At 34.8% G+C, this 13,033-nt stretch overlaps 2 protein-coding genes and 1 pseudogene across 2 annotated transcripts; all 3 read right to left on the reverse strand.

The window, feature by feature from the left end:
• Nucleotides 1–524: 524 nt before the first annotated feature.
• SYN3 (Rad21/Rec8-like family protein) lies at nucleotides 525–5,259 on the reverse strand. The gene is made up of 13 exons (XM_022878656.2): nucleotides 5,035–5,259; nucleotides 4,358–4,619; nucleotides 4,218–4,264; nucleotides 4,051–4,100; nucleotides 3,881–3,945; nucleotides 3,305–3,759; nucleotides 3,093–3,204; nucleotides 2,855–2,991; nucleotides 2,253–2,761; nucleotides 1,828–1,867; nucleotides 1,655–1,700; nucleotides 1,428–1,563; nucleotides 525–856 (listed from the first exon to the last, which is right to left on the reverse strand). The coding sequence occupies exons 1-13, from the start codon at nucleotides 5,156–5,158 to the stop codon at nucleotides 758–760; spliced, it is 2,082 nt and encodes a 693-aa protein (XP_022734391.2). The 5' UTR covers nucleotides 5,159–5,259; the 3' UTR covers nucleotides 525–757.
• A 1,947-nt stretch (nucleotides 5,260–7,206) lies between these two features.
• On the reverse strand, nucleotides 7,207–8,814 carry LOC111288756 (multiple C2 domain and transmembrane region protein 2-like; annotated as a pseudogene).
• A 559-nt stretch (nucleotides 8,815–9,373) lies between these two features.
• LOC111288066 (O-fucosyltransferase 20-like) lies at nucleotides 9,374–12,728 on the reverse strand. Its single transcript, XM_022878823.2, has 6 exons — nucleotides 11,934–12,728; nucleotides 11,582–11,750; nucleotides 10,986–11,075; nucleotides 10,531–10,814; nucleotides 10,151–10,409; nucleotides 9,374–9,933 (listed from the first exon to the last, which is right to left on the reverse strand). The coding sequence occupies exons 1-6, from the start codon at nucleotides 12,557–12,559 to the stop codon at nucleotides 9,700–9,702; spliced, it is 1,662 nt and encodes a 553-aa protein (XP_022734558.2). The 5' UTR covers nucleotides 12,560–12,728; the 3' UTR covers nucleotides 9,374–9,699.
• Between the last annotated feature and the right edge of the window lie 305 nt (nucleotides 12,729–13,033).

Below are 13,033 nucleotides of genomic sequence, written 5' to 3' on the forward strand. Positions count from 1 at the left end.
TGTAAGATATTTTTTGTTGGATAAAATTATAAGATTTAACGATATTAAAATGTATAATATTTTATAAATTAAAATGAATCATGACATTTGATATTAGAATTAACTTTGAGATTGTAATGATATGTTATCAAAAATGATAAATCCTTGTTAACTCATTAAAGTAGGATATTGTAGAATCATGAATGGGGAATAACATGATCCTAAAAATGAGTTATGAATTTTATATTAATTGTGTACTAAAATTAATTTTAAAATATAAATATGAAGTGTAAAAATAAACAATATATTATAAATTAATGTAAATCGTGACAAGTTGCCAGCTTTTTAGTAGTTGTAGGGCAGTTTCATTTTGGATCATTGGAAGTTGCAGTATTTGATATTTGATGAAGGGTTATTCTTCTTCCTTGAAGCTTGTTCACAGGAGGGTTTATACAATTTACATGTGTCCATTGATATTTATAGTGTTAATTTACTTTAATATCTTGGGGCATGCGACAACCTTTTATATAATTAATAACTAGAATCTTTGAAGCAACCCATCACTAAAATTTGATTATGCACATCTCTGGGGTTAAACAAGTTTGGATTTTCACATCTGTTAAAAAAAAAAAAAAACTGTTTACAGCTATCTACTACGCCTCTCCCTTTCCCTATCTCCTGCGCAGGTCATTTACCCCCCTCCCCTTCCTATAAGCGAAACAACTCCATTTTTGTGAAACAAAAAATTCTGCTTAGCAAATATGGCTCAGATATAACCTCACATTTCAGCCTTCGCTAGAGTAGCAGTCATCTTCAAAGTGATATCACCATAAGGTTGTTCTTGTTGTACATCAACCAGTTCATAACTCTTCAAAACCTGCGTTTGCCCATGAATGTATATACTCTTCAGTTTTATGTGAATATGACAAGAAATTTTACTATCATTCAAAAGTAAACACATACATGGCCAAAACTTATACTTTGAGTAAAATCAAAGCTAATGAGCCACAATTTGGTGTTGCAAACATATTAAACCACATACAGACAAAGCCTTTTAACTCCTCATTCTTTCCCATTATCACATATTACACAAATTCCCAAAATTGCAAAGCATCAATTACCTATACAATGGACAACCGACAGTTCAAGGTACAGAACAAAACCAAGTGAAGACAAAGATAAGTAAACTTTGCCTAAATAAAAACAGCAACTGAAAATTTGATCATGCACAGCATTCATTCCAAACAAACATGGTTGAACTATGTTACATGGGAATTATAAAAATGATGCAGAAGCTCTAGTCTATGTAAGATTCAAACCTAATCAGAAAAAAAAAAAAAACAAAATGGAGCAACCAAAACTTGACTATTTGGAATTGATTTGTATGAAAACAGGAATAGAAACAGAGAATTTAGCTTACAGCTAATTGAAATGCCTTAGAAACTTACCAATGTCTCAAAGAACATTCGAGCACATATTTTTCTTGTTTTCCCTTCTAAAATCTTGTTCAAACTGAGATCTCCATGAGAATCTTCTGAGAGTGGGCTTAAAGAGGAATAACTTTTCAAGTATTTAGCCACTGCCCTGCAAAGCAGCAATATAACCCAAAAAGTGAATCAGGTGAGTGGTAAAGCAGAAGGTAAAGATTCTTTCATTAATAAAGAAAAGGAAGTACCTTGTTCTCGGAGATAAGGAATCCACCCCTTGGCTTGCTATGGATTCTGCAACACAAGGTAATGATAAGAAAATCTCTAAACTTGAGACCTTGTATCTTTCTTATATGAATATGAACAAGATAATTGAAAGACACCACCATGTGCATAGAAACTAAAAGCGTACTCAACTTACCTGTCAGTGTATTACCATCTTCTTCCAAAAAATAAAGATCCTACAATACAATTCCTTGGTTAGAAGCATGACAAAGTAAGTAGATACAGGAAAAACAATTTTCTATGGCTACATATATCACCATAAGTATTCCATAATCTGCATTATGAATCTCTTTATAAAGTGCTTTTCCTCTGCATAGGGTCAATTTTATTTGTCCAAACTCATGGCAATTGTTATTTTATATTAAGCAATCGTGCACACACTCTGGTGTTTGAAGCACAGCCACTTATGTTAAACTCTACGAATTTTCCTGAGTCTTATTGCAAGGCAACAAACCACCAAGGCACACCAAAATGGACCATAAGAATAGGACAGCCCCTTAACTATAATGAATAACTATTTAAGAATAGGAGACATCATTAAAGCATTCAAGCAAAACATACCGCTTCAGAAGACCCAAATTCAGGAATAGCTGAAAATTCAGTGTTCCCCGGACATGATTGCTCCTCCAATGATGTCCTATGTGTATGAACCTTGGATCCGTGAGTTCCAGTAGATGGTGCAATATTTGGTGTGCTAGCTACTCCTGCCTTAGGGCCCAACTCTGATTCTAAACTGTTAGTTGAGAAAGGAGAGTCATCCCTTCTAAATGGAGAAGGCATGGATCCAGCTGGGAAAGACTCAAATTCAGGAAAAACATTGTCAGCCACATTGCTTTCATTACATCGAAGACGTTCAATTTCCATGTCAATTTCAGTTGCTGAAGCAGGAGAAAATTCAACTCTGGGATCTGGTACAGGGGTCCCAATCCTGAGCTCAGAGATAACTTCAGTTGTAGGAGCAGTAGACTCTGGTACTGTAGGTTCTGGGGCAACTTCCTGTGGCACCACCAACTGGGATTTTGTAGAGATATAGTCCCTTTTGAACATATTACATATATCTCCACACAACCCTGCAGGTATACAAGTACCATATTTCTGTAAACCTATCTTTTGTATCAGATTTAAAACCAAACAGCAAGACAATATGAGCAAGCGGAACGTACCAGTTAACAAAGGCTCATTAAAAACCTGCTCTATTCTTCGATTGTTATTCCACTTCCATACACCCAAAGCAGAGCATGGAATTTTCCTTCTCTTCCTTACTAGATCACTACAATCTTCAAGCGCCCTCTTCATCAACCTTTCCATACATTCATATCAACAACCGGTACCAATAAAAAAAAAAAAAGAAAAATGAAGAAAGAAGGGAGAGAAAGAAAGAGAAACACTATATCAATATACCTATTAGGTAAAACCAATTTCTCATCAAAGAACCTCCGCCGTGTTATTCGTCTCTGTCTTGGCTGCTGCTGTGGTGGGGATGGTTGAATGACAAGATGAGGTGATGCACACACTGAGAAAGAATAAAATCTACTATCACATAACCATTTTACTTAAAACAGAAAAGGACAATATTTATAGGCACCAATCGAATTTTCACAATGTGTACCCACCAAATGAAACGTCTGGAGGCCCGTTTGAAGCAGAAACTGGTGGGTCTGAGTGCTGCTGAAAAGGCATAGACAGCTCGCCAGAAGCTAAAATGTTCAAACTTGGAGTATGGATTTCCTTCTCATTCAGGACCTGCTCCAAAGAACCAGTCACTTCAGTTGGATTATTTCTGTGATCTGAACACACCGACAGGAGGTTTTGGGTGTAAAAGTCATGGGGAGCATCACGCATTGTTTCAATTTCTGGAAAATCTTGAGAACTTTCATTGGTAATAGACGCAAGTACTTGTGTCTGATTATTTGGTACAAGTTTTTCTTCTGCTGCACCATGTACTCCTGTGTGATTACTAGGACCTGGATCCTGAAAAGCAGCAATTACACTAGGCACTTGTATCTGATCGTGTGGAGCAGGATCTTGAAAACCCACATGACCATTCTCTGGAGGTTCATGAAGATTGCTATAATTGAAAAAAAAAAGAGAAAACAATATCATAAAAGTGAAAAAAGAAAACATTCATTGTTCATTGGTATTGAAAATGATTGAAAATGTAAATTTTAAAGACAAAATTAGGGGCTTACTCTTTCATCGGTATGGACCTAGACTTGAGAAATGCTTCTGGAGGTGATGCATCCATCATGATATCCTGAACCATATATGTTTCGGATGATGAAAATGTAATTACAGTATCTTGAAACAAATGATAAATCAATGGTAAACTTCAATTTGCCAAGGGAAAAAAATGTCTTGCCTCATCAAAAGTTACAGCAACATAAGCATCCCTCCCAACGGGAATTTGATCTGTTGAAAAGATAAAACACACGTTACATCATTGGCATTGGGACAGAAATAGTAAGAAGAGAAAATAATTACTTCTTCAAAAAAAGTGGCAAATAACATTCAATTTCTATGTAGAACCTGTAAGTGTTATATCTTCTGGACATGTGAGATGATTATCTGAAGCTCTACAAATGAAAGTTCACATATCAACATATTAATTAATATCCAGAGGCGCACAAAAACAGTAAAAAGGAATGAATTAATCCAAAAAGGCTTACCCTTCATAATACATATCACCATCCAATTCCATGGCATCAAGATCCAATGTCTCCGGCAAAGTGATAGATTGAACAGGTGCCTGTCTTGCATCCTCAGGCAAATTAACCTGTGTGGAAGTGAAGACCTTTCTTAACCCAATCAGGACGATATTGCAGTCATGGAAAAGATAATCAACTTTCTTAGAGTATATTCGAACAACGCCCAAAAGAAGGTGGCCTGACATTCTTAGTGCAATAGGAACTTCGGGGAACATGATGTGATCTGCATTCCGATGAGGATTGGGTTAACAAACAGCATTATTATATGCGGCTTGACACGCACAATGATTAAAGAAAATATATACTACAGCTCTTTTTTAAAAAAAAAAATTCAGTTTGAAGCTAATTTTTATGAGTTAAGTACTCATTAATGGTTGAATTATTCAAAATTGTGAAGTAAATGTACAACCAACAAATGACAGATTTTAAAAGAAAAAATCAACGAATAAAGGGAGCCAATTGGACAGTCATTGAACCAATGCCTTTTAATCTCTTATGATGGAAAAAAAAAAAAAAAGGAAAAGAAAAAAGAACGGGGCCAAACCCAAACGTGATACCAATTAGCATTAGCAAGCAGTGGAAATGTTGAAATAAATGGCGAATTTACAGTTAAAAGGAAAAGAGAGAGGAAGACAGACCAACGGTGGAGGGGATATCGGTGGCGATGTACTGAGACTTCTTGAGGCGGTGCTGGAGATGAGCGGCGCACCACACTGTCCCGAGAGGGGCCTTACGAGACAAAAACGTATGCGAATAAAACATCTTTCTTTGCCCTTTTTAACAATTTCTATTCATTCAGATCTCAGAGAAAGACACAAAATGAAAGGAAGAAACTTTACTTCGCTCTTGCGTTAAAAGAGATCAGAGGCTTCTTAGGGGGTTTAGGGCTTAAACAAAAAAAAAAAAAAAAAAAAAGGAGGGCGGGAAACGATATTCGCGGCAATTTAAGATTCCACCAAAATTTTTTGTGTTTTTTAAGAAAAAGGACTTCACTTCAATCGAGATTTACGGCTGTTGCCATTCCACAAAGTAGCCACTGCGTAAGGCAAGAAAAAAAATCAAAAAATTAAAAAATCGATTTAAAATTATATCGTTGGTTTGATTTAAATTGATTTATTTTATTTTATTCATATTAAATTTGAATATTAAATATATATAATTTAGATTAGATTTTAAATTAAAATAAAAAAAATTTTAAAAAATATAATCAAATTATATATTTTTATTAATTTTTATACATGTTTTAAAAATTAAATTATATATTTTCATTAATTTATATATATAAACTAATTTAAATATATTAAAGTAATTTATAAAAAATTTAAAATTTTAAAATCAATGAATTAAATGATATAATTCATTTGAATTATATCAGTTTTTTTTTAAAAATTAATTCAAATTTAGATTAAATTTTAAATTTTTATAATATTATATATTATTTAAAAAAATCAAATTAAAACCGTTTCGTTTCACTTTTTTTAAATAAATGGTTGTTGACTCAGTAGTGGCTGCCTGCCAAAGTACCAATTTATTACCCGTTTAAGGTTTTTACTTTATTTATACATTACATCATATAGATGAGGAGGATGAGACGAAAAAATAAATTTTTGGAAAATAAAATTTGGAATAAATAAGTTGTTTAGTTTTTTAAGTTAAAATAAAATATGTTGTATTTGATAGTTTAAGATAAATTATTATAAATTATGTATTCGAAATTATCTTAATAAGTGATCATTAATATAATTTAAACTTAAAATCTTTTCATAAAACAATACGAACTTTAATCAATTAAAACAATCATTTATTGGTGAGACAAAAAAATTTAGAAATTAGTAAAAAATCATTTTAGTACATAGTGTTTTAATCATCAGTAATGCATTTCAGTCATAGATAATCGAATACTTATACATATCAGACTTTGATTCATACCGAATAATTTTGAAAAATAACAATCACGTTACGTGGACATCAAACATAATTTAATTAAATTTAATTTGATATTTTATTATAATCTTTGCTAAGACTAGGAGAAATTTTGATATATATTCTGGTGTCAATTATTGCACAATGCCATCACTTATGTAACTTACAAAACCTTTTTTTTTTTTCTCTCTTAATATTTATTTATTAAGGGTGTAAATACCATATTAATTTTTGTAAGTTATTTAAATTTGATTTAAATAAAATTTTAATTTAATTTAATTATTATCGAATTGATTTCAAGTAATTTGATTTATTAAATGAGTCGAATTTGAGTATTAAAATATCTTATTCGAGTAATTCGTGAAGTTAATTAAGTTTTTATATTTTAATTATTTTAAATTTACTATTTTACTTTTATGTATATTTATCAATAATAATTTAAGTTTGAATACAAATAATTGAGTTTGAAGTAGAAAATAATAATCAAATCTTTTTTTATTCGATAAACAAGTTTAATTAAAATAAATTCGAGTAATTTAATTTTTATTTTAAGTCAAGTTTAAACTCAAAAATTAAAATTCGATCGAATTCAAATCGAATTTTAAATGAAATTTAAACTCGAATTTTTCATTATATCAACCGACTCTATGGATTACAATTTTACTTTTTACTGTCTTAATTATGCTGATTTAGTCTTTCTTCTTCAATTTTAATAAATTTTTTATCACCAATTTTGATGAATTTTAATGCCGTAAGTCATTGTACTTTTATTACTAAAAACCATTGATAACTATGTTAAGATTTTACTTTTAAATTGGATGATATAAATGTTACAAACTCAATTAAGAATGAACAACATTCAACTGCAATTGCAATAAATTTCTGTCGCAAGAGGACCCGTTTATGGAAAAGTAAATACTATTTTTGATGGAACATTTGTTTAAATTCACACGAGAATTTCAGAAGTTGAGACAAACACTATATAGATCACAGTAAGCTAATTTCAGAAGTTGAGACAAATACTATATAGATCACAGTAAGCTATCTGTTCGAGCAAGCAACCTTTAGAAGAAATTGTTGGGTACAGATGGCAGCTTGCTTCGGAACCAGGGGTGCCGTAGATAATACAGACCAGCCAGCAGAGCCACCACTATGAATGGAGTTGCATAGAGCACCACAGCTGCGCAAAGACAAAATGCAATGAAAAGGCTGGTAGCTGGGGGGTCTCTCCAGCGACTGAAATCTCTCCCCTTGTGTTGCTATGTCACCTACAACCGTTTGAATCCTCCCTGCAATTCTTCATCTAGTTCATCAGGATTTACTGCTTGATCTGCCCATGAAAGTTTTGTATCCATGTGAGGTGGGTACCTTGGCCTAAACGCATAGTTCCATATTCCAGTAAGGTACTTGTACAAAAAAAGAGTCGGGAGAATCAACTCTGGATACCAAATCAGAATTAGAAACAAAACATGGACTAGAACAGATGTGATGGGGTTCTTCCAATTGCAAACATCGCCAAACCATCGACCAACAGAACTCGTACCAGAGAGAAGTGATATGATCCGGAAGAAATTAGCTTTGCTTCTTCTCATGCTCCACATGTGAGAGTCCACATCTAACATATATTTCAGCACCTCTTTTCTCAAAGGTGGCTCAGCTTGACCAAGCCGCATTGCAACAATATTCATGGCTCGGTATCCCAAATTGTCTACTTGGTTAACTGTGAGTAGATGTAAATAACGCATTTCAGGTAGCAAGGGGTGCCCATAAATCTATATCATGTTAGCAAGTGACAGAGTAGTAAATCAAACTGCTAGTTGGAGCTCGCCCATTTTCTTCACTCCATGCGGGTGTAAGACGAAAAGTGGATAAGAATGCGTATAAATCCGATGAGCTTCCAGGGTTGATAGCCGAATTCGTACCTCTCCAATTCGTGAATCTCGTGCTGCATTGCTTCGAGTTGGTTTCTCACCACCGCCCAAGTGGCTGTTGTCAAAAACTCCCAATGTTATCGCTGTGCATCGATCGTAAACTTCCCACGTATATTGCTCGTTCCATTTAGGATTGTAAGTGTCAAGAATGGTTCTGGTGCGAACCAACTTCTGACCATGCTTAGCCACGCAATAGGCATATGTGCTCATTGGGAGGAGCCCTTGTGCACCCAAAATGCCCACTTCTAGTATCCCAATTGGTTGTTTCCAAAGCTGCCTTGCTGTTGGTTGTTGATCACTAATGTACATTGTTGACTCATCAAGCACATGATATCCACCTTCAAGACAAACTCTCAGGTTAATCCCAATTGAAAACTTGAGCTCTTTCCTCCTATCAGTTTCTAGGACGCCAAAACCGTATCTATCGAGATTGAACCAGCCGGAATACACTGGATGGTGGTCTAGCCGCTTCTCAAATGCGCTGAGTGGTAGGCTTATCTTCCCTAACACATGCTCCTTTGAAGGGTCAACAGTGATCAAAAGATGTTCCTCAAAAACCTTTTTTTTTTAGTTGAACTTGAAACTGTTGAAGTGTTGATAAGACTTCCTCGCCTTTCTGACAGTGCTGGAGCAAGGGATTCTTACCCTGCCAGGGAAGTTTCCACCTAGAATAGCTTTCCTTCCATTTTAAGCAGAGACCTGGAGTGATTGGCGACTGTAGTCTTTGGTTTCATCAAAATCAAAGAAAAGTTTTTGATACCAAACAGGGTTTAGGTTTCTAGGAATGGTTTAACTCATGTATCTCAATTCTTTTTTATGTGTATAAGTTAGCGTGTAAATGTAAACCGTAGTATCGCATTTTAGTCTGTCTGTAAATTTGCATCGCGTAACCTCATTTCTAAGTTTCACCAATTTTGAAAAAACTATAAATCTTGATTAAAAATTCCACTATTAGTGAAATTTAAATCTTGAAAAACTAATTCAATGAAATTTAAAAACTCAACTCCGTTATCAGTGGGTGTGATAATATCTCAACTTTATTAACAACTATACACGTATAATAATGAGGTACATATATTCAGTGGAAAGAAAGAAATGACTGAAAAAAAGGCTATTCTGAAAATGAGGGGAAAAATTATCTTCCAATAAAGAATCAAAGAATGATAAACAATCATATATATTCTCATTACATGTGAGCATCTATCTTTCCTCGGGTACATTCATACACATGCAAACAGGGTGAAATATGCAAAGACAAAGTGTGAGTGCTTGCAAAAATGCGTGTGCAGGCTGCAGTCGCTCCTCAAAATGGTGCTCCAAAGAATCATCATTGCCCCAAAAATTATTCAACTTTTCAAAGGGCTCAAATTCAGGGTAGCATCAAGAATTCTCAATGAAGCAATCTGTTGTAATGTAAATATCATGCTATCATGTTGGAAACCATCAGTATCAAATCGAGTGGGTAAGTGTATTATTGCACATACATTCTGGAATTGGATACTTGGTTACATCCCTTCCAGCTTTGCTAGTCCTGAGTTCTGGCTGCCCCAAAGATTCATGGTGCAATTCCTTTATGATCCTGTTGAACTCTGCTTCGGGGAGTGAAGCGTTCAGAAAATAAGGGAGCATATGTCTTTTATTTGGAGTAATATACTTTTTATGCCCTGCATATGCCCTATTTCCCTGTATCAACAATCAACAATAAAATTTCAGTTTTAAAAGTAGCAGCAGAAGGAAAACATAGACATATTATAACTCAGGATTGACGTGAAAAGGGCAAAAGAAGGAAAAAGAACAGAGGGAGAATGTAAGATTGTTTTTTCATAGTTGAAGGTCCAAAGAACAAAAACTGGAAGCAACTGGGGAACTAATGCCAATAAAGACTATGGTGGCTGCATACCTGAATTGCGTGACCCATATTTCCACCATGAGATGGCATGAAAACATCACTTTTCTCAGAAACTATATAGTCAATGGCAGCCATAAAAGAAGCCTTGTCAGCAAATGGTTCTAGTTCGCCAGGCAATGCAAGATCTTCCTTACTGTAGAAATGGGGAAATTCTTTGGTTAATGGTGACAAGGCTTCTTTACCACCCAGTGGTTGCCCTCCAGCCCAGTATATTTTTGCACTCCTTGGTGCCCCCAAAGCTTTAAGCAGCCTAAAGTATACAATAAAACAAGCACAACCGTCCAGTTCATAAGAAGATTGTTCAATACAAAATAGGTATCAAATGGAGCACATAGCATCTCACAACTTCAAATAAGAGAACTAGCTCTCACCTAGTTACTTCAAAAGCATTCAAGGGGCAGAGTCCTGCAAGTTTTCGCTCATGGTAAGTCATGTTTGATCTTGCAGTAAGAAGCTCAGGGCGTCTTATCCTTTCGTTATGGATTATTTCATCATATTCCTTGCTCAAGCCTGGAAGACAACCAGTCCTCACCCATACATCCTTCTCCATTCGAAGATGAAGAGCAAGGTAGGGTCCCTTGCTCTCCATTCTCTCAGTGATTTTGTTACCAAGTTCAAGGATTTGTGGAGCAAATCTTAATGCTTGAAATGCCACCTGATATAAAAGTATAAACAAATTAGAATATGCTAAATTTAGAATTGTATATAATTATAGAAGAAACAATAATAGATCAACCGAACTTGGTATAGAACAGGGTAAAAGTTCTCCAAACCACAGCGTGAAGTATGGACTTGACCTAGAAGCAAAGAGGGGGATTTTAAGTACCTTGCATCGAAGCTTTTGAAGATCAGGAGGAAGATCTTTAGAAAGCCTTGAATCCAGACCTCGTAAAAGCAAAACTCCTTCCCTATTTATCTTTTGCACAAAGAGAATCAAATTAATATGAGATTAAAAGAAGAAAAAATTGACAAGCAGTTCATATTCAATTTTTGCAACAAATCTAATTGAGCATAAGACTTTTTAACTCCTAATCTTTAACCTAATATGTTACAATTCTACTGAGAAGGCCCCTGTTCAACCACCAAAATCATTTGGCAAGTACAGGATTATAACCAGAAATAATATGGATGACAACAAGCATGAGTCTTAGTGGCCCCAAAAGCTAAGATGAAATTTTTGCAAGAACAGCAATTATTGATAGTGGTCAATCAACTAAGAACATGTATATAAGTGGGAATCAATTAGAACCTTCTCCAACTACCAAAATAGAAACCGCAATGTTAGCTCATGCATAATAACAACAACAATGAATTGGTGGGGCATGATTTACAGTCTAAACCGATAGACCTCCCAAATCTTCTTCTCATTACACAACCAAGCTTTAAGAGACATGAAATAACATAGAGTAAAGGGATTCATACCCGCTTAAGATAACGTGCACGTATCCATCGAGGCGAAACATGAAGTGGAGTCCGATTCTCCTCTACTGGCCTTCTCATTATATGTGTAGAAGGCAATGACGATAGTATACGCACATCGTCGGTAAGAACTCTCTTGAAATGGGCCAAATCGAATATATCAGAAAATTCACTGCAAGCAAAAGAAAAAAATCAGCCTAAACGAAATAAGAAACGGTTAATTAAACTAAAAAATGAAGCTTGAGTTGGGGAAATATATAATAATATGTAATCTAGAAGGATGAGAATTGAAGGAATGGGGGTTAAATAGATGACCCAAATCGGCAATAGAAGAGAGGCGGGAATGGTTTGTTACCTTTCATCACCCCAGATGACATTGACTTGCAAGATCGGAACGACTAAAGCAGCTCCAAGTATCCTAGCGATGACAACAGCATCCACAATCTGATTCCTTTGCTGATTCATACCACCTGAAACCACCACCAGCAAATACTTGCTCCTGTCCTTCACAATGGCCTCACTTGCTCTTCTATACTCGGCACTGAAATACAAACACGGCCGGTAACTCATCCCATCAGGCTGCTTCCAAAACTCACTTACCAAATGCGAACGAGTAGGAGGTTGACCGTTATTATTAGCAATAAAAAAGTCGTCCTTTTTACCAACTGTATCGATGTTTGAAGAAAAACCCAGATGCGGGTTTGATTGAGTTTGGAGACATGGGTAGGGAGAGAAGGGAATCAAAGTCTCAACATTCCATCCCAACCTGAACATGCCAACAACGCCGACGAGAAAGAGAGCGAATAACCAAACCCTTGGGCTTCTGAACGAGTTATAGCCAAAAAAGAACCTATTTGAGTTCTTTTTCTTTGGAGAAACGAGGAGAGACTGGAGAGAAGAGGAGGAGAGAGAGTTGATTATCTGACATGGAACAGATATGTATGACTGCTTCCTGGCATTGCAGCTCTTCGATTTTGCCATTAAACACAAAAACTAAATCAAATGGTTTTCTTGTTTCTTGATTTAACTACTTTTTATCTATTAAAGTTTTTCTTCCACAGAGAGAGAGAGAGAGAGAGAAGGCAGCGGGAACGTGTTGTATGATCAATTCAGTACGCGTTCTTAAAAAGTGAGAAAATGAAAGAGAAATGCATTACTCGAGTTTCTAACATATATATGCCCATTGGTCAGAAGACGAGTAAAACGGTTGAAATATCGAACTCAATGAATTAATGATAATTATTAGTAATACTTGCTTGAGTTGAAAGTTTGGAAACAATAAAAAGAGATTAACTCAATGATTTTTTTTTCTTTTTAAAGTTTACATATGAATTTATAGTTTTTATTTACAGGACAAGTTATATTATACTTTATATTGCATGCTAGTAGTTGACACAATTGATCAGTTCATGATTTGTTTATTCAAAAGGCAAAATTCAATTTTTTTTCAAATCC

The sequence above is a fragment of the Durio zibethinus genome, chromosome 4 (assembly GCF_047325235.1).
Source record: "Durio zibethinus cultivar Kanyao isolate XHJ-2024 chromosome 4, ASM4732523v1, whole genome shotgun sequence".
In the NCBI taxonomy this organism is placed as follows: Eukaryota; Viridiplantae; Streptophyta; class Magnoliopsida; order Malvales; family Malvaceae; genus Durio; species Durio zibethinus.